This window comes from Vanellus vanellus (assembly GCF_965231255.1).
Source record: "Vanellus vanellus genome assembly, chromosome: 1".
Taxonomy (NCBI): domain Eukaryota; kingdom Metazoa; phylum Chordata; class Aves; order Charadriiformes; family Charadriidae; genus Vanellus; species Vanellus vanellus.
In genome coordinates, this window is record NC_138905.1 from 45,329,693 (window position 1) to 45,350,110 (window position 20,418).

At 36.8% G+C, this 20,418-nt stretch overlaps 1 protein-coding gene across 4 annotated transcripts in view; it reads right to left on the bottom strand.

Annotated features, from left to right (window-relative positions):
• The window catches only part of PPFIA2 (PTPRF interacting protein alpha 2), a gene marked incomplete at its 5' end in the record, with an annotated part of 340,138 nt that overhangs the window by 54,870 nt on the left and 264,850 nt on the right, over positions 1–20,418 (bottom strand). For all 4 annotated transcript variants that reach the window (XM_082485262.1, XM_082485261.1, XM_082485264.1 and 1 more), the window contains 3 exons: positions 6,995–7,129; positions 8,971–9,117; positions 11,340–11,561. In XM_082485262.1, coding sequence (XP_082341388.1) covers positions 6,995–7,129; positions 8,971–9,117; positions 11,340–11,561 — 504 coding nt within the window. The remainder of the gene's footprint in view (positions 1–6,994; positions 7,130–8,970; positions 9,118–11,339; positions 11,562–20,418) is intronic.

Sequence of the window (20,418 nt, forward strand, 5' to 3'; positions counted from 1 at the left end):
ATACTGTGATGCATTTGAACTTATTCATTATCTGAAACTATTTTGTCTATTTATTATGACTTGGACCAGTGATGATCCCTTTAAGATTTTCTTTACCTTATCTTTCAGTTTTACGTATTAGTTTGTTTCAGCACCCAAGTGCTGAATTGGATAAATAGAAAGATAGGGTTGAAAAAGTTAAGTCCCTGTGATTGCAGAAAACCAGATCATGCTGTCCCTTCTACAAAGTGATCAAACTTTATTCTCCTCTGTAGAAGACAGCCTTTTCACCTTTTTGAGTCCTGGCTGCACTATTGGTTCAAGGCCTTCTCTAATGTATCTCCAAGGGTCAGGAGAAGATTTGAAATAATCAAAGCCCCAAGCTGATGATGGAGAAGGCTTAAGTAATTCTACCTCTTTTGAAACCATTGTCATTGAAGGGGATGCAGAACCTGTTGGGGGTATCATCCTACAAAATTAAACTACTTAGAAGCTTCATTACTGACTGCAAACTTTAAAAGCAAGTTACTTAAGCTGCATGGCTTCTATATGCTTAATTGCAGGTTAATGCAATAACCAAACTAATACTTCTAGGTTCAAAGGGGATCTCATTTAAGTCTTCTGATATGTAGTGCTGTCCGTCCTAATCTGCCCTTGAGAAGCTGGTTTAGCTAGCTAGGTCATTTATGTTTATTTTTCAAACTGAAAAATAGGTTTTCAGTCCAAATCATGCCATACCTTATTCCTTAGCAGGAAACGGTCTTTTCAACGCATAAAATAATTGTGGTATTAGGCCTAACTATTATTTGGAAGAGGAGGAGGAATAAAATTATTGTCAGAATTATGTATGTTATCTGAATTCTTCTGTAAAAAACATTCTTGAAAGAACACGTTGTTCTCTTAAGATTCTTATAGCAATCTAATTCTGTTATTTCAAAACTTCCTATTGCTTTAATAATTCAGTAAGGTATATGTTTAAGATATATATAAATCTTTTTGCATGGTAATTTTCAGTTTTTCCACTAAGAATACTAAAATGTTGATAGGTACATCCTTCTTAAAAGATCTTCTTGAATGTGGCTCAGAGTGCCTGTGCTTTGTTTTCCAGCATAAAAGCAAACAGAGCCGATCTCCCCATTCATCTCCTTTTACATCTCTTTGATAGGATAAAAAGCCTTTAAAATGAATTAAAATTCACTATGCCTCAGAATCAAAATAAATGTCATTATTCTAAGCACTTAAAATGCATTTGAATATTTTATGTTTCCTTGATCTACGTGCATTTCATTTGTTTGTTCCTAAAGTGTTAGTCTCTATTACTGTAAAAGAACCCAATTCTTTTATAACTGAGACATTAAACAATTAGGCTCAACTGCTTGTCCGGCAGAGGACAAACACAGGTATGCAGCCTTAGTACCTACCCTGGGCTCTAATGCTATTTAGGGTTTTTAACCACTGGTTCTTATGTGCCAAATGCATGGGCAGCCCCTGCAGCAGGGATATGAATCCAAAGGATGTCCTCCGTAAGGCCCAGGGAGACACAAGCACATATATGTATTCCCTCTTTCTCTCACTTGCAGAAACCCACCTGTAGACAAAGAGCTGCAGTAGGAAAGAGTAACCCCTCCATCTCCTGGTGTGCCTAGCTAGAACACATTCCCAAAATGAGGGTTTCAACACCTCTCATTGCTCTTTACATCGAGGAAGGCCCCAACCTAGGTCTCAAAGAGACCCTTCCCAACAAAAAGACCTAGCAATTCAGCTATTCCCTAGTGGATTTGCAAAAGCCTCCTGCACAGACTTCCCCAGGCGATACTGTTAGGATTGATACACCTGTGGTGGCTACAGGTTTTTTGTTGTCCATGTGCGTTAGCCCCAGACATTCCAACTGGAATAGGCTCCTTGAGAGACTTGGGAGCCTACCATAAAAACATTGAATATCTCCATCTCTGCCTCATGGTTTGAGACATGCGGCAGAGGCTGGGACACCGCTGTTAGTCATGTTCCCATAGCAGAATTTCAGATACGCATGAAACAGAAAGGACAACTGTGGACTCTGAGGTTCATAACAGAAGTTGGATTTCTTCTGACTTGCTTTGCGAAGAGTTGAGTTAAAAACTTTCTGAAGCGGAGCTTGTGTGACTACTTGCTTGGCAGACCTTACCCTACATTCTTCTTTTTAATATACGACTTGCGTGCCTGTTCGCTAGTACTCTGTACAGGAGGATTAGTAAGACACATGGTGCGGTATTCAGCAACTCGCATTTAAAGCATTTAGCCAGCACATTCAGTTATAAATAGATTTGTGAAACTGCATCTTGGAGTGGATTAAAAATATATGGACAAAAACTAACAATGTCTGACCCCTGTGAGACACCAGCATGAGTCTTAATGCTCACTTTGCACTCTATATGCTATGAAATAGCAAAGAGATAGCCAGTATAAGCCAGTAACAGACAGGAAAATTTTGCTTTGAGAGAATAGCAAAGCAGCTTGTATTATTGCTCTCTAACCCTGTTAAAACTCTGCTGCTGCTCCTGCTGCTAATGCGCCCACAAAAAAAATGTTGCTTTCACATCATCTGTTACTGTTGGCACTGCACATTTTCTGGGCCCTTACATCTTAGTTGAAAAAAAAAATAAATCCAATTTCAGATGCAGAAAGCACCTGTACAGTACAGGTGCTATCATTCTTCTTCCTCATGCTGATCTGCAGGAACAAATCTAAACTTTTCTAAAGGTGCAAGCTAATTTCCCCAGTTTTGAGACCTTGACTTCTGAACACCTGCTGTCTCCAGATTTCCTACTGGCTTCTTATGGCACGCATTCCTTTGGCTATCCTTTGAATGAATGAGTTATTCAAGAGGAAAGAATGTATTATGGAATTAAACTATGCAATTGAAGGTGAAAATAACTGATCATGGTGACTGACTCACAACAGCTCATGAAATTATCAGCTACTCATTCATGTACTCATTTCTAACCCGTTACAAATGTTACAAAATACGTTGGCTTAAATCACCCCTTTTTCTGAAGCCCAACCTTTCAGTCAGTAGATACCCACATATTCTTGCCCCTCCTTCATTGCCCCACTACCTTCTACACCTCGTAGGTTTAGTAAGCGACTCCTTCCATTTACCTCTGTCAAACTTGCTTCTTTCATTTCTTCCTCCTATCAGGACAAAATCTTCTGTGCAAAGGGAAGCACAAGAAGAGGGGTGGTTTGAGAAGACAGTAATGTGTTTTCAATGTAAAGTTGTATTAGGTTTTCCTCTGCATAGAAGATTTTCTCTCTCTTCCCCCGCACCCCTCCCTCCCCCCCAAGAATATTTATCAACTTCCTTTTTCAGATAACACGTCATCTCTCTCTCTCTCCTTTGTTCTCAGAAAGGTTTGTCTTAACCACATCCACTTCTTGCTGGAGAACTTCTTTCCCCTCTGCATCCTTTCCACTGCAGACCTTCTCCTTTCACTGTCTTGTAAATTCTTCCCTACCAGATCCCCACATTGTCACAAAACAAGCTTTGTGTCCCACTTGCCTCCAAGTTTCAAGTCATTTTTTATCACTTTTAAAATAAGATGAACGTGTTACTATGCTAAATGTAGTTTATTATGATTATGGTTTCCTCTTCTCCACGTCAGTGCTTCTCTAATGCAGCTAAAAAGCACTGTTGGTATTTCTGGTGACCTGCATACAGGAATGATGGAGTAAAATGCTGACTGCTGTCCTGTGATCAGAGAAGTGACATGGTACCTCTACTGCACAAGCACCCAAGAGGAAGAGTGACCACTAGTAGGAATGGAAGTAGGTGGATGCTGGTTGTCTCAGCTAGACCCCTCCTTGAACACATGCAAAAACCATCTGAAGGTTCTAAATGTTCCAATGTCCGTCCCTTCTGAGGAAAATAAACAACTTACAGGATAAAGAAATGTTTAATTAATGTTGGAGGGAGGTTCTTTCTACAACCAACTGCCTCTTCCCCAGGGCAGGCAAACATACCAATACCGTGAAAGTGAGTACAAGGCGGCTTAATGAATCATGGCAACCTACACCTTGGGATACATGCCGAGAGCTGTGCTACTTGTCATGACCAGACGGGTACCAGTGTGACGGCCAGGCAGGACAGCACAGTGCATGGGATCATGCTGTTCCAGGTTAGTCTGCCACAGGCTGACTAACCCTCCAGTTGCTCACCCAATGGGCAGAACACAGTGAAGACAAAGCCAAAGAAAAGTTAAAATGATTCAGGTAAATTTACGGGTACTTATCTGAGTTCACTGTATAGTCCAAACTTTTGGAAGTTCACTCCTTATGAACTAGTTTGGGCATGGAAAAGTAGCAAAAGACATTCACTAGCCCATATATAAAGAAAGAAAAACAACTCGTTTTAAAAACTGACACCACAGAAGGATCTCATTCTACATCCTTCTTCAGCAGAATCCCAACCCACATTTATTATGAGGAAAAGTATAATAAATTGAATGCAGAATTGCAACATGCATATTTTAAACTTGGGGGGGGGGGGGGGGGGGGGGGGAAATCACATCCAAATCCAGAATATATTTGTTCTGTTTTGTCTCCACATGTAAATACTTGGTCTTATATTTTACCCACAGTGAAGCAGTCATTGTTTCCAGTTATCCCATACCACTTTCCTTTAAAAAACATGTAAAATATCAGGCTCAACTCACCTCTTTCATATGATTGTAACCCCATTAATCTCAGAGAAGCCACTTTCATTGAGGTCGTACAAAAGAAAGGAGAATCAGTTTTGACTTTTTTTTTTTTTTTTGCAGTTCAGAAAGAGTAGTTGATTCATGGGGCTCATCTTTTACTTAGTATACACGGACATGCAGTGACCATAACTCAGGTAGTCAGACTTAAGGTAGTCTGAAGTCAGCTAACTTGAGCCCTCCTGACAGCGTGTGTGCTGGCACAAAGCTCAACAAAGGCAAAATTAATTAAGCAGTATTCGGCTGCTTAGGTAGTCTTGCAGCTGTCACTGAATAGCTAGCATGGTTACACTATACCAGCTACCTAACTTACAACTAAAGTAAGCGGAAGTGACTACAGCATCGTCCTTGGTTCTGAGCTACATTTATGTGATCCATGAAAAGTATTGGATTTTAAACTTCAGAGCTGTGAAACCAGCACTTTAATAAGCTCTACAGTTTGCAAAGACGTTATATGCAAGATATATAAAACATAGGCTTATTTGGCCTATTGGCCAAATTTTGCCATTCTTCTTCATGTCACGTATTCCAAGACGACACAATTTTAAATAAAATTTACTTCTTCGTTTTTTCATGTAATCACAGAGAACTCAACAGAACCGGCATTACACTCTAACACACTTCCTAGAGTTTCCCCACTTGGCAAAAACTTTGATAGAGTACACTAAAGTGAAACGGGGTGGAGCATCAGCTCTGCTCACAGCTCTCTAACCACATCCCATGAAATAATGTAGGAAGACAAACAGAGATGCGTACTGCAGCTTTATGGTCACAATAACAATCTCATGGAAATCCCTGAGTGCTCTGCATGGTTGAAATGGGATTTCTTCTTACAATATTTGTCATTAATATATGTTCAAGGAAAAATGCAGTTGCAAGAAAAGACATGCTCGAGACTGCAAAATACTTACTGGTGACTAATTGCTGGAGAAATTATTCAGGAAAAATCCTCTTAAAATAGAAAACAATATTTTTAAGCTACTGAGGGCATTACAATATGTGATTATTTGTTGAACCAGAAACAACTGAAAAAAAAAAAGTTAAAATGCCAAGGGATTGCTCTTATGTGCACCTGAGTTTTTATTAAAATGCAATGATATTTGTTTGGTATTTCATGTAACTCCTTTTTTGCTGATTCTTCTTTTTTCCCCCACCTTTTTCAGTGTCTTTCAAATTCCCACCCACTCATATAAACCTAAAGTGGACAGCACAAAATCTTGATTACTGAATAATGATCTTGCCTTAAAATGAAAAAACCCCAACCATCAAATCCTCCAAAAGCTTCTCTTTCTTTCTACTTCTTAACTAAATTACTTAAAAATTGAACTTCAGTGGTGAACTGCTCAGCGCTTAAGGCTTCATTATAAATGGAAAAACATGATAATTGAAAAAAAATTAATCAAATATAAAAAGGGATAGGCACATAAATAGCTAGAAATATTCCTTGGCAATAGAGAAAGGAAAGCTTAGGTAAATCAGAATGATGTTTAATACAATCTCTTAAACGCATTTTTCTTTATTTGTCTGAATTTAAGAGATGAAGAATAAACATATTATCATTATATGTCTTTATGAAGCTGGTAATACCTGAGCTGTAGTATTAACCACATGCACACCTGAAAGTATTAGAAGCTAAATATGAAAACCACACTACTGAAAATTTATTTTTATCAAGAAAGCTGCCATATAACGAATTTATCAAAAAAAAACCCCACCCCAGTTTGAAATCCTCTCAGGGTGTGACATTTGTCTTTGCAAACATTGATATAAAGAATCATTTGAAACAAGCCTTCTAAGTATGTACTGCAAGTTGTCCTCATTTGTGTTGTACAAATGATCCCAGCTGCCATGAAGATTTGATTTTGTAGCACTTACTGGAATGGAAATAATTGTTGTTTCATAGACACGGTGTATGAAAATGTCCAGAAGAACTAAGTATGTGTAGGAATGGGGCTTCCCCCGGCCCCTCTCCCCTTAAATCAGAAACTTTTATACAGTAAAATGAATCCTCCTAGGGTAAGTAAAGCTGATGTACTGGAAATAAATGACTGCTTTGTAAGTATATTGTAGACTAACTTAGCGATCACTACTTCTCCTATTACTAAAATGCTAAGAATTACAAACACGGCATTGAGACCATTCCTGGTTAAACTTGTGGCACATACTTATCAGGAAACATTTTCTCCATTCAAATCAGCTTGATAGTACTTTTGTCCTTGAGGTGAGGAATCGGGGGTTAAACAGTGGGATTTCTGAAGCGAACCTATTTCTCAGGGCAGTACCTTAGTCAGAGCCGCAATTCTCTGAGCCAGCTCAGCCTCCACTTCGGGTAAGGTTTCAGCCTTCCGCATCGTCTGCTGCAGCTTCTGCTCAGCCAGCTCTAGACGCTCTTGCAGCTGTCTGTTTTTGTCTTCCAACTGAAGGCCAAAGATAGGTGAACAAGTATAAAAAAAAAATCAAATCAGAATTAAGATTTCCCTTCAATTTCTTGGGTATTGGGGAAGCGATCAAAACCCACTACATAAGCATAGGTACTCCCCAGCTTGGGAGAGTTTGTTGGAAAGGTATTCACTCAACCATGCAGGCTGCTGGTCTCACTAACGATGAGTGATTTGAGGCTCAAGGATCATACGAAGGTGAAGAAAAGGAGTTGTAAAATGGTACTAATGAAGACGAGCAAAAAGCTCCTCTGATCGATGCGTTGTTTATCTGAGCAAAATAAAAGTATTGGTGCCAGTAAAATGAGAATTTTCTAAACGGAAATATTGAGTCCAGCTCACAAAAAAGTTTATGTATGAGCTAAAATGGGACAGAAGGACAATTCCAAAAGGATAGAATTCCCAGCAAAGTTTATGAACAAATTGCCAAATGCAATTTTCTGAACAAATGCCAATCATATATTAGGAAATGCTAAAACTGACAATTGTTGCTCAGCCAATTCATTCGTGATCATATCTGTGATAACAATTAAAGAGAAATAACCGCAGTATTTTCTGGCCTACTGAGATGCACCATATGATTAAGAGTTTTTTAATGGCTTGACAAGTGTTTCCTGCTTTCCTGTTCACTCCAAGTAACAGAAGACATAATGAAAAAGGAGGGTGCTTTCAGATTCTTTTTTAATCCTTCAAAAGCATGAAAAGGTAGGCTTTTCACATCACAATGCTGCAAAGAAACTTTAAGTCTGCCTATATATATTCTAAACCTGGTTCTATTGATCACTGCTTGGAGCAGGTAGACCTGTGCAGCACAGCAGGACTTACACTGGCAGCAATAAAAACTCTAAGGACAGATGCAGGCACCTTACTTTTCCATTGTTGGGTGGTTTGGTTTGGGGATTTTTTTCTAACAATTGAAGACACCTCCTAAAATAGCCAAAGGAAGCTGGTAGCAGATGGAGAGTTTGAGTTCTGATGTTTTAATTTCCCTGAAGAGGTAGTCACATACATATATATACACACACAGAGGGGTGTGTGCATGTGTGTGTAAATGCATCTGCATACAATCATAGAAGCAGAGATTATCAGATCGTACAGGCTTATTTCTTATATAGCATTTTATATTGTTTGAAGACACGAAAGGTGAAAAAAATAAAGTCGTCTGATACTGAGGCTGAGGAGCAACTTCATCTTTTACAGTTTGAACTATATTCATTTCACGTTAGCTTTCAGTTCACACCGTATTCTTCAAATTACAAAACATTTTTTTCTGTTCACTTTACACTTCAGCTTTTGGAACCACCGTGGAGACAAAGTATCATGAGAGAGAACTGCACAATCATGCGAATACGTTTTAGAAAAGAGTATAACAGGTAGTTTATCTATGCACTACTAATACACTAAATCATTAGAATCTATCGCATGCAAATTTTCGTCTTTACTGCAGAAGGAAATTTCTGTTGCTTATACTATTTTTGGGGTGTTGTTTCATTTAAAATTAAATTCAGAAAATTGTTACATAAGAAGCAAAAATAATCCTTTACTTAGGGGATATGACTGTGCATTTATGAAAGACACTATTAGAAAACACAGTTATTTTCCAATGTTGAATGTAGGCATTGATTTGGTGTTCACGGTTGTAGTAGCTGATATGAAGCTTAAAGGTGTTGAACAACTTAGTTTTTTTTCGATTACCTGATCTATTGATTACAAATGAACAGATTAACCTAATGGAAACCTCCTACTGTAGATCTTCCCCCTTTTTTGCATTAATTTTCACTGTTTATGAAGAAAGCAACTGACTAATGCAGATACTGCACCTGACGTAGGATGGCTTCCTTGTTTGCCAGTTCATTTTCCAGCTTATCGTTCATGTCATGTATGGAGGTGGATTCTCTCTGTGCACTGAGGTAGCGCTTCTCCAGCGTTGTTATTCTTTCTTCCATATCTTCCTTTTGTGCCATTGCCTAACGTGGCAAACAAAACCATCAAGAACCGGGCAATTAAAATGCTATTAATATTATACCAGTTTAATTTTCACGCTAACAGTAGACAGGGATGTAAGGCATGATCAGCAGTAATTTTTCTATTTTAAAGGGAATTTATTTCCTTTGGGATTTCTTGTAGCTATGATATTTGAAGCAGTAGCTGTTGAGTAGAACAAACAGAAACAATCCTCACCTTTTGTATATTTCTCTATTTTCTATATTTTTCAGTGCAAAAAACCAGCAAACGTAGCTCAAGTTTACTTGTTGGCTTCTTAAAAAACAGCAGGCTTGATTAGAAAACAGAAAAACTGCTATAGTTACATAATAGTAGAAATATAGTGCAGCGATGTGGGGAAAAAAACGTATATGCAGATTTCTACTCTTATTCCTGGGTCCTGCTAACATTTTCTGCTGAAGTACATGTAGCAGACAGCAGGTTACATGTCCTGAAATTTCAGGAAACCTAGCGACCCCAATGTTGGATATGTAACACAACCATAACATATGGGTATGAGATCCAAATATGTTACGGATAAGGATTTCTTTCAAATTTTGAGCTGTTTTTATTTGTGTATGACAAGCTGGCTTCACCGAAGTCAATAGCTGTAATTTAGATTATTCATTAGTCTATTATATTGTTTATTTCTCTTCAATTAATTTTAGTGAAAGCAGAAAATGTTATTAGTTATAAACTCATGTCTGGCTCTTGAGAAGACTTACATGTTGCCACGTAATCTTTCACAATGAAAGTATTTACTGATGTGCATGTCTTGCTGTTTGTGTTATATTACATTATGAAAGCAGTGTTGAAGTAAATGAGATTATTTTGCAAGTAAGACACAATGAACATGTAAATTGATTCAAATAGCTAGTCCTAAAATGGACCATATTTAGGTGATCCTTTTGCATATTGCTGGAAAAAAAAGCCCATAAAAATAGTAAATATGTATGCAATTCATAAAAGGCACACACACAAAAAAATCCAATAATTTACCCAAGTTACACAATACTAAGCTACCCTTCTTGTTGCAGGTATTTCACCTTCTGTATTAGGAAGGATATATTTTGTGGACATATGAAATAACAAAGGCACTGCCACCCTTACAAATACATTTTGCACTGATATTTGGTAGTTATTCTACAGCAAACGTATTTAGTGGCTACTTTGCTTAGGAAGAAAAGGGCTGAAAGCAAGTAAGCCTTTAGCTCTTGTAATGTGGTATGTAAGGGAGAAACAGCAAGTGGCAATTCAAGTGTCTGTGAAATAGCAATACTTATCAAAAGACAAATGAGAGAGGAGATATTAGAGACCTCTAGGGATAGAATGTAACAGTGGTGGAAAAGGAGAAACATATCCGTGCAAATTATTTTTTGTAATCAGATAAAAGTGATACAATACTTAAAGAGGCAGAATACCATTATGTGAAGGCACTTTGAGGCTGTGTCAGGCATCAGAAGTTCTGAAGGAAGATTTCCTCCAGAATACTGGAAATAACAGGTTAAATATATACATACATATGCATGTATATACAAACACACACACACAAATCCATATGAAATACCTATATCGTAGAAAGCAGGTAACAGAAAGAAAAACTACTCTAATTCCAAAATACCAAAATAGATCCTAGAAGCTAGCTTTCCACATATCTTGAGCTCCACATAAGAGAAGAGACTCTGGAGAGTACTAAGGAGCACTACAAATTTAAGGGGAGGAAAGAAAAGAAAAAACTGAATTATATTTCCATTTATTGAGAGAAGGGAATAGCATATTGTAACAGGGATAAAGAAGTTACCACACATGAGTAAATGTTATAATTGATTATACAAATAACACCGTTTTATAAAAGAGCCCAGGAGTTTTAAAAGTGTACTTCAGACACCTCTATTTAACAGAGTTCATCTTAAAAACTTTAAATAGCTGAAAATTTGCCAGAATGCACTCAATTAATGCTAAACCACGAAGGAGTTGGCCTTCCTCCTATTAGAGTTGCTCAAATACACAGCCACTTTTATGAACACAGTTTTATAAAGAGATTTCTAGTGCTATTTCTTAATGTAAATTTTGCGTTTCTTATGTACAAGGGCTTTTATCAGTACTCAACTTTTGCTGCCCATATTCATTGGCCTCTATCAGTTTGTAGTGGGTATCGCAGGAACAACAGTCAAGAAATGGGAGGCCAGTGCGGCGAACTCCTTACCTCTCTAATGTCACGCTGATATTTACTGTTCATTTCTTCTGTTTTAATGAGCTCCTTTCTGGCGGTCTCTGCTTCCTGCTCTACCTCTCCCACCCGGGAAGACAGTGCAGCCAAACGCTCCTTCATTTGTGCCATTTCATAGTTTTGCTTTTCCAGTAGTTCCTGAAGTTCGACAACTTGACTGGCTTCATCATTTGAGTCTATGGAGCCATTTGAGAGGCGCTGTTAACAGGGAAGTGACATTATTTATTAATTATCTCTTAATGTGGACTCTATCTAAAGACTTTCTAAACATAGATTATTTTTAAAATCAAAAAAGCAACTAGGAAGAAAAAACACAATAATTTTCATGGTAGATAAGAGAGGTGTACGTATGAAAAAATTACAAAAGATTAATATTCATTCATATCAAGGGATTACAGAATGTAACATCACATAGAGAAGTAAATGTTTGCATTAAGAGAAGAATACTACACAAAAATAGGTTTAGTTTGACATTACGACTATTCAAGTACGCATTGCAACAACATTACTCCTAAAAAGAACCAAATTGTATGCATACCTCTTAGCTCAACTTACACAGCATTTAAACTTAAAAAAAGGTCTACTTCATTTGCAAAATAGGCCACGCTGCAGACAGGAAGCAACACTAATAAATCACAGATTCACTGTATCAGAAAGTGCTTAGAGTCTGGGCAACATAGTGGTTAGGTCTACATTAGGAACAAGTTCTGCTGAAGTAATTTGTGTGCTGCTGAAAGCCCTGGTATGAATATAGGTATAAAGAAAAAAAAATAAATCAAGAATCCAGAACTGACATTTCATTTGGAATATAATTAATATTGCAAATAATTTCAGGAAAGAAGTGCGTTGACTAGCAGGACTTGCTGGCATTGCCTCATTATAATAGATACTCACACTAATGTTTTCCAGCATAGGCTAAGCCATCGTTTCATACAAATTTAGTTATCTCACGGCAAAAAGAAAACAGGCAAGAAGAACAAGCAAAACCAAAATGATTTGATTTTGACCTATTACATGAAAAAATAAAACCAAAGTAGCCTAACCTGTCATTAACTTTCTTGATTAGGTGCAATTTTATCAGTTAAATTTATATTATGCAATATGGGGAAAAAGTATTTGACTGTAACTGTCATTTTAAATGGGTTATAATGCTCTGAGATCCATACAGGAATATTGGTCCTAAAAGGCGCTTGTTGTCCTTCAGATGGTAAGGTGTATAGCACTGCATATATGAAATATTCCTAGCAAGATCTGAGAGGAAACCAAGCTTGCTTTCATTAGCACTTCTGTATTATTTCCAAAATATATTTATACAGAAATCTTCTAGCAAATTCAAAGAAAATTAGTTTGCTTAATGGCTTTAAGAACATTTTTTCCCCAATCAGCCATAAAATGAACCCAGATCAAGACCACCTGCCCCTCTGCAGATCATGAATAAAATTATTTTACTCTAAAAATTCATTACATTAAATAACTCAGTTCCAAATTTGCTTTCTTTATACTAGTTAATCATGTTATCTTGATGTTTTATGGTAGCTGCTGAACCATCATTGATCTACTTTCAGGACACCATGGTAAAATGACAATAGCAATTAAACTTATTTACACTCAGTTTGTTGTCCAGTTAGTCGACTTGAATCAAAATCCCATTAATATGCAGAAATAACATACGTAAACAAAATAGTACTCAAACAGGATAAAACATTCTAACCATCATACTTTATTCCATTGTGTAAATTTGAGATAACTTTTTCACCTATGATATTTATAATCTGTTTTACAATTTTAATCTCATACAGCAATTTTAGCAGTTATCACAGATGAACAAATTTTACCTTGCATTGAATTTTCCCTACAATTCTAAATAGTGGCCCAGGAATTGCTGCAAGATTATGATAAGCCAAATACCAAATCTCAAAAGCAATAAATGACATGTACCTTATGTGATATAAACCATTGTCATTTTGAAATGGCAAGCTGTGATATCTAGGAGTATGTTCACTGGCAGAGAAATATTTTCATTAACAAAACTTTTCTTGTTAAGATATTAATAACCAAGACACATGTAATTTAAATGTGAAAGGGTTAAATGTATGTTTTTTTTCCCCCACTAATTTACTTAGTATCTGAGATTTCTGGAAAGACAAATAAAAATATATTTAGAATTAATCTCTCACTGGTGTACAAATGCTGGGATTGCCAATTGTGTATGTATGTATTTTGATTTATGCACATAAACTTCCCTCATAATTCGTTGCTGAACTCTTTGTACAAGATGCTTTAACTCTACTTGTTCACTTTTGCTTTACATTATTCCTGTATTCATATATAGAACTGATTAGTCTTTAAATTTCCAACTTACCAAAAATATCAACATTTGAATTTTTTTAGTATGATTGGCGTAAAAAAAAGTTTTCTTTAAAAACTCAATTAAAAATAGAAAACTCATCTTAAATCTTGGTATTTTTAGAATTTTGAAGCGTACTTTAGAACTTCACCTGGGAATTTCAACTCACATTTTTTCACTTTTATGTCTTGCTATTATTTTATGATATATCCACTGTACAATTACATCACATGGAGGAATGACTCCAAAAGACCACAGATAGGAAGTCATTAAGCATTAATTCAAGGAGTAACTGACACAACATTCCTCAGGTTCTCAGGAGGGTTTTAACCAACAGTTTTATGGTCATACTTTCCCCGTTCTCCCAAACAAAAAAAGCTTGAACAAGAATGTGAAAATATGTTATGCCAGTAGAAGTAAAAGGCATCCTGTAGATGATGTCGATTCAAACACATTTTCCGAATTAGCGAAAGGAGCAAGAACCTCTCCTGCCCCAGAGGAATTCCCTACGGAATAAGCTGGGAGACAGAACTGCAGCATCTTCTCTGTTACTGGTTTTGTGAAGAATGTCCACGTCCCTCATCTTTTTTTTTTTTTTTTTTTTTTTTTTTAATTTGGTTGCATTTTTTGTGCTGAAATATTTCCTGGTACTCAAAAAGTTTCCTTTGATGATACTGTGTATCAATAGCAATCCATTTGTAAATAAACAATTAGCTGAATGCTTATAATAATGAAATCTAAATTTTGATTAGATCTCTGTTTGTTATTACCTGAAGCACTAAGGGAAATCTCAAAAGAGCATGCACAAAAAGTCTTAAAGTAGACATTCTTAGCTGTCATATAAGTACACTACCGAAAATCCCGAATATATGCAAGAAATAGTGTCAGATTAGTACAGAGGGGCAAAAAAAGAAAGTACTGAAAGTAAGCTGAAATAATTGGGAAGTCTTTAAAGGAGGGCAGGAATAGGAAAGAAAACTTTTTAACCAGTTGAAATATTCTAGCAGAGAAAACAAAAAAATGTATGTGGTCCCCAGATCAAGTCTTCAACAAATTTCATGACGCTGTCTGTCAAACGTAGTTGTGAAATCATTCCTTAATTTGAATGATTTCACATAAAAGTATCTACCTAGTAATGGTTATTTTTCCTCGAGAAAAGTGGCAAATAACTTACAAGCTCTAATGTTTTGGTTTTGTACTAACTAGTTTATCCAATAAAAGATAGACCATCTGTTTCTATCACATTTACTTATTTAGACCACAATGCTGCAATTCTTTCTCATATATCTTCTTTGCTTTCTACAGACACAAGAAGCACACACCGCTGCACACACCCATGCCATAAGGGGCTCTGCCCTCTCCCCCACCCCCTTCCACGGGTTTCTCAGCCAGATGAGAAATCCGGTTGGCATCAGCCGGAAAGACCTCATACAACCTCAGACGTCTTTGCTTGGGTTCGTTCAGAGCAAACAAAGGTAAATGAGCAACTACATCTGCACCCAATGTAGCTCTTGCTTTCCTCGATGCTGGGAAGAAGGAGGGAAAGAGCAACAGCAAGAGGAAGGCCCGCTGTGGCTTTACCCAGTTTGTTTTTTTTTTTTTGGTGGTATATCACCACATACCAGAGAAATAACCGAGAAATCACTGTCTATACTAAGGTTTTCAGAGATACTCTTACTTCATAAAGAAAGCTTTTACACTCACCAAATATAGCGAAACGAGCTAGGAGGAGAAACAGAAAGGAGATGAAATAATCATCAAGTAAATCTGATGACAGTGACATTAACTACAACAGAGGTGGTATACCGCAGAGGAAATCAAATTTCAAAAAATATCCTGTAGGACTGAGTGCCATTGTAAAGGGTAATATGGATTAAACAAGAAATATCTGGTAGGAAAAAAAAAATAAATAAAATCTTTGAGTTGCTTGTGGTCTATGGAAACGGAGGAGGTAAATAAATGTTCTTGTTCCCTACTGCTGAACAGTATGAAAAGGAAACCAAGATCCCCGGTATCAGATTTTCATTCTTTCAAGACCCAAAAAGCACAGCAGTAAGGCAATCTGCTGCTTGTATAGGAACGTCAGCAGGGAGAAGGACAGCAAATTGGAGCATTACACATAACAATAAATCCCCCCTAGACTGTTATTTTTCTCCCCTATTCTCTCTGCCATGAAATAATAAAAGGAAAAGCAGCCACAGACTGGTTTACTAGTAAAAAAAAAAAAAAGAACAATGGTAAAAGGAATACCAGGAGCAAGTGTAAAACAAAATTAACCCAGAATACTCTTAGCCTCTGTTAATCTATTTCACATTGCCCTTTCAATTAAGCCTGAGCGATAATACTGAAGGCAAACTGAGTGGAAGTACATTTAAGCTAAAAAAAAAAAAAAAAAAAAAAAAAAAAAAGACTAAGGACACCACACCACAGCAGTTAACAAAGACATTGTAAAATTGTCCCAGGCTATTGATTGCAAAGTACTTCTCCATTTTATTTTGTAGAAAGAACCTTATAGTCACCTACATATGTGGCAAAATATACACAGGAACCTAATCTTATAAAGGCAAACCCCAAGAACAGTAAAAAGCACCTCCAAGTGATATTTTCTCTCCAGCTGTAAAACACCTGACACAGATACGTTTGGTCTAAATACTATCAACCAGTAATGAATTAAATATTTTGTGCTAGAATTTAACCTCAGAGAGTGGCAAGAAGGGAGAAAAGAATATCTCACAGGGTTACCTCTGAGCAATCAGCAGTGGAGACAAGATTCATTTACTTGATAAGATTCATTTACTCCTCATCAGTGCCTCTCACTTTGTCGTAGTATGAGCGCAGGTGAGTCACATGATGTCCATGTGCATAAGCATTTCCATGCCTGAAGACTAAATTAAGCTGTCTAAGCACAAGGTACCTTTGAATAATTGAAAGTAATCTTAAAATTCAGAAGCCTGCTCTTTTAGAATTCCTAGAACAAATTACTATTTTTATGGTGCAGGGGATGGTGTGTGTTGTTGATTTTTTTAAAAAAAAAAAAACACAACCTAAAAGTGTGTGCCTTATGTCTACTCTTTACTAAGACACTCTCTAAATTCTTTTGTAAAGGACTATCACACCATAAATCCCTAGTGTCAAAACTGAAGTCTTCACCATATTCTCAAGTCAGTACAACGTCATTGTGGTTTTTCAGAGTTCATGCTGAAAAAATTTCAGGATCTCCTCCCAACTTTCAGGGCAACTGTCTGTGTTAGTTAAGCTGGCTACCTTTGGCAAATAGCATAACCCAGAAGAATTCTGATGCTATGTTACACTACAGTTGTGACAGAATTGAGTTATCTTTAAAAAAAAACCAAAAACCAAAAAAACAACAAAACCCCCTTTTGTTAAAAACAAAAACTTTTGTTAAAAACACCCTTTTGATTACACATATTTTTCTTGACATACAACGTAAAATCCAACATTAAAATGTTTTTTCAAAGGTCTGCATATAGTAAGTTCTATTTGCTAACTATGTGGAGGTTCAAATTTTGGAAATGTATGTAAGTAAAGAACACAAGTTTATGCAAGTTCTCGCTGAACCTTATAATGTGCCAGATCAGGGCATTTTGTTTTTTCTGGGAAAGCAATGATCTAAAACATACATAAAAGTAAAGCAAAGGATACAAGCTAAGGTTCAGCAAGCAACTGTTTTCAGAAAAATCACAATATTTACAAAAGACTAAGACAGAATTTTTTCTAAATAACAGAATGTCATTGCTGCAGAAACTCTTGGAGACCGGAATGTACTGTTACCTGCCTCCAGATACGACATATCCTTATATCTGACATGAGCCTGTGACCTTAACACGTACACTATTATTCCCTCTTATTCTAGGATGGCATCTTAACCTAAAGAATCATCACTGACTCACTTCATTTTGTGAGACTTCTCCTTTCATATTCGACTAAGGCAGGTGACAGCTGTTGGTCAATAACAGTATGGATGTATTTGGTCAGTTGTTCTGACTTTTGGTCAGTCAACTGCTGATATGGCAGCTGAGATCTGAAAGTTTTCCTGTACTTCACATGCAATATACAGAATTTCAGTGGTATAAATCACTTTAGAAATACTTTGGAAATACAACATCATCAGTAGTAGTACCAATTTTAAAACCTAAATTATGTTTAGACTTTTATTGAACCAAGGTAATTGCTAGGAATAATAGATATATAGAAAATTCTACATGAGAAAGAACAGGAAAGAAATGCCATATAGAGCTTAAAAGCTTTAACAACAGGTGGGCAATTGTTTGGTTTGTTGGTGGTGTTTTTTTTTTTTTTTTTTTTTTTTTTTTTTTAGAGCTTTTAAAACAGGCAGAAAAATTGGAAAATTTTATCCCAAGTCCCAGGGAAAAAGATTATTTTTAGCTCTGTAGTGGTGGAGATGTTCCTTCCTACTTAGAAAAGCTGGCCATGAAGGCCAGATCATCAGGGGAAAGACAGAAATACTGTATATTTTTCAGGTCAAATAAACTTGTCTGAATTTTGTAGTACAGGAATACTAAAAAGGAAGTAAAACAATCATCAAAGGAAGCTAAATTATAGACATCACCTGACTTTATGAAAGTAAGAGTAAAGTTTAGTGCTGCAAAGAGTAATGTTTACTGATGCTGTTTGAGATATAAGAATAAATTAATATCAAGTTACCAAAGATGCTTTTTACTATAGCATAGAGTTCTTGCACCCCTATTCCATTCAAATGCCTCATGCAAAAGGTATAAAAGAAAGTAAATGATATTAACACAGATACATAGCTACGTGATAGCCTAATCACAAGTGACAGCAAAACAAGCAAAAGCAATATGATCATCACCCATATAATCAGCACACAAAACAGAACGCGAAAAGCTACTCCCAAAATAATAGTGTTACACCTAAGCGGTCACAGTAATTTCTAAGTGGTTGGTTGCCTCTTTATGTTTGAAGGATATGCTACTTCTCCAACTTGTTCCACATCTTTTGGTCTTTGTCAGGTAGCAATCTCATAATCATTAGAGGTCTCCTCTTCAGTTACTCTGAATTTTCTCCAACCTCTATTCAACTATCAAAGCCAATGTTCTCTCAATTAAACTATTTCTTCCCCACCCCAATACTGATGTAAAAATAGCTACCTTCTCCAGCACTTTTCTCTTCAAACATCCTCATTTCTTGCTCTTTCAACTGAGCCATCAAAAGACTCCAGCTTTTATTACTGCTTCAAAGATCTGGAACAACTCTGCTTCCTTACCAACTTTCAGCTCTTATTCTTCTTTCTGATGCTTGTAATCATCTGTCACACTTGGCTCATTTTACAAAATGGGGTAGGGGAAAAAAAAACAAAAAAGGTTTACTTGATGGGTGGGTATTTTTCTTCTTGTTGCTGGTCTCTTCCAGAATGCCTGCTTATTTCTCTTTTACACTATTAGAAGAGGTTTCCGAGATCTTACGCGGGAGAGAGAAATCAGTTCCCACTTCTTTATTATAAGGGCTAGTAAAGTGACAAACCAAATTAGACGTGCAAACCCTGCCCCCATTCGCCTTGGCTAACTCCCCTTTTCTTAGTAGTCTCACCAGCCTACCATTAGAAATGCCTGGCCTGGCCGCTCCTTGCGGTAAATCATCCAGCAAAGTTCAGGCAGCCAATGCTGCCTGCTAGCACAGCGCCTGAAGGGTAAAATTGCCCTGCAAAGGCAATGAGACTTTTAACGCAGTGTTTTAACAGGACTGATATGTAAAAGTATATAGGGGTTTCTATTAGGTGAAAAGGAAAAGAAGTTTTTATGCCTGAAAGACAATTCAAATGATACAAAACAGACGAAGCGCTGAAACAGAGAGCTGATTTCTTGAAAAATTAAAGATCTGAGAAATCTATTGATTTATCACATAAATAAGTAATGCAGCTTTTCAGTATAATAAAATCCCTATGCTATAGTGCTGAGCACTAAGTATTTATAGTCATGCAGACATACTAAACTATTGGGCAGAACAATACTTACAAAGTATTTGCCTAGACTCTTTCAGGGAGAATATCGCATGCTCTCCCAAACTCACTCCTTAGAGGAGTGAGTCCATGAGGGCTTCTAATCCCAGCTGCAGCTTTTAGCCATATTTCCTTTCAGTGAAAACTCCTCCCCTCCCCAGGTGTGTCAAGCCATCAGTCTTCATTAAGTCCTCCTCAGCACACGCTTCTTTAATTAGCTTTATCAATATTAATCCAGAAAGAGATGATTAGAAAGCCAGAAAGATATCAGCACTGCTTAGAAACAAACCATCAACTGGTTATCAAAGGCATTTTGTGCCTGAAGTGTATTGTTCCTCCAATTCAGAACGTGAATGCCTTGGGGCAATGATCACATCTCCCACTATTTTTTATACATCATGCATTATAACTGCACCCAGGAAATGGCAAACAAAAAGTCCTTACAGCAAACTTTCTCTAAGTTACAAACACCCCTTTGATGGTTGGTGTTCAATCCGTACTAATTCCTCTTCTAAATTGCTGCTTCTGATGAGGGCTCCACGTGTCTTGCCTTCACTCCTTCCTCTGTCATTCCACTATACTGCCAGTTAAAAGGAAAGATTTCTTTATCTATTCATTCAAATCAGAGGAGCACACGTGGCAGAAATTAATTAGTAAAAACCGAAATGGGGAGTTTTCTACTGCGGTTTTCTACTAACCATACAAAGTGA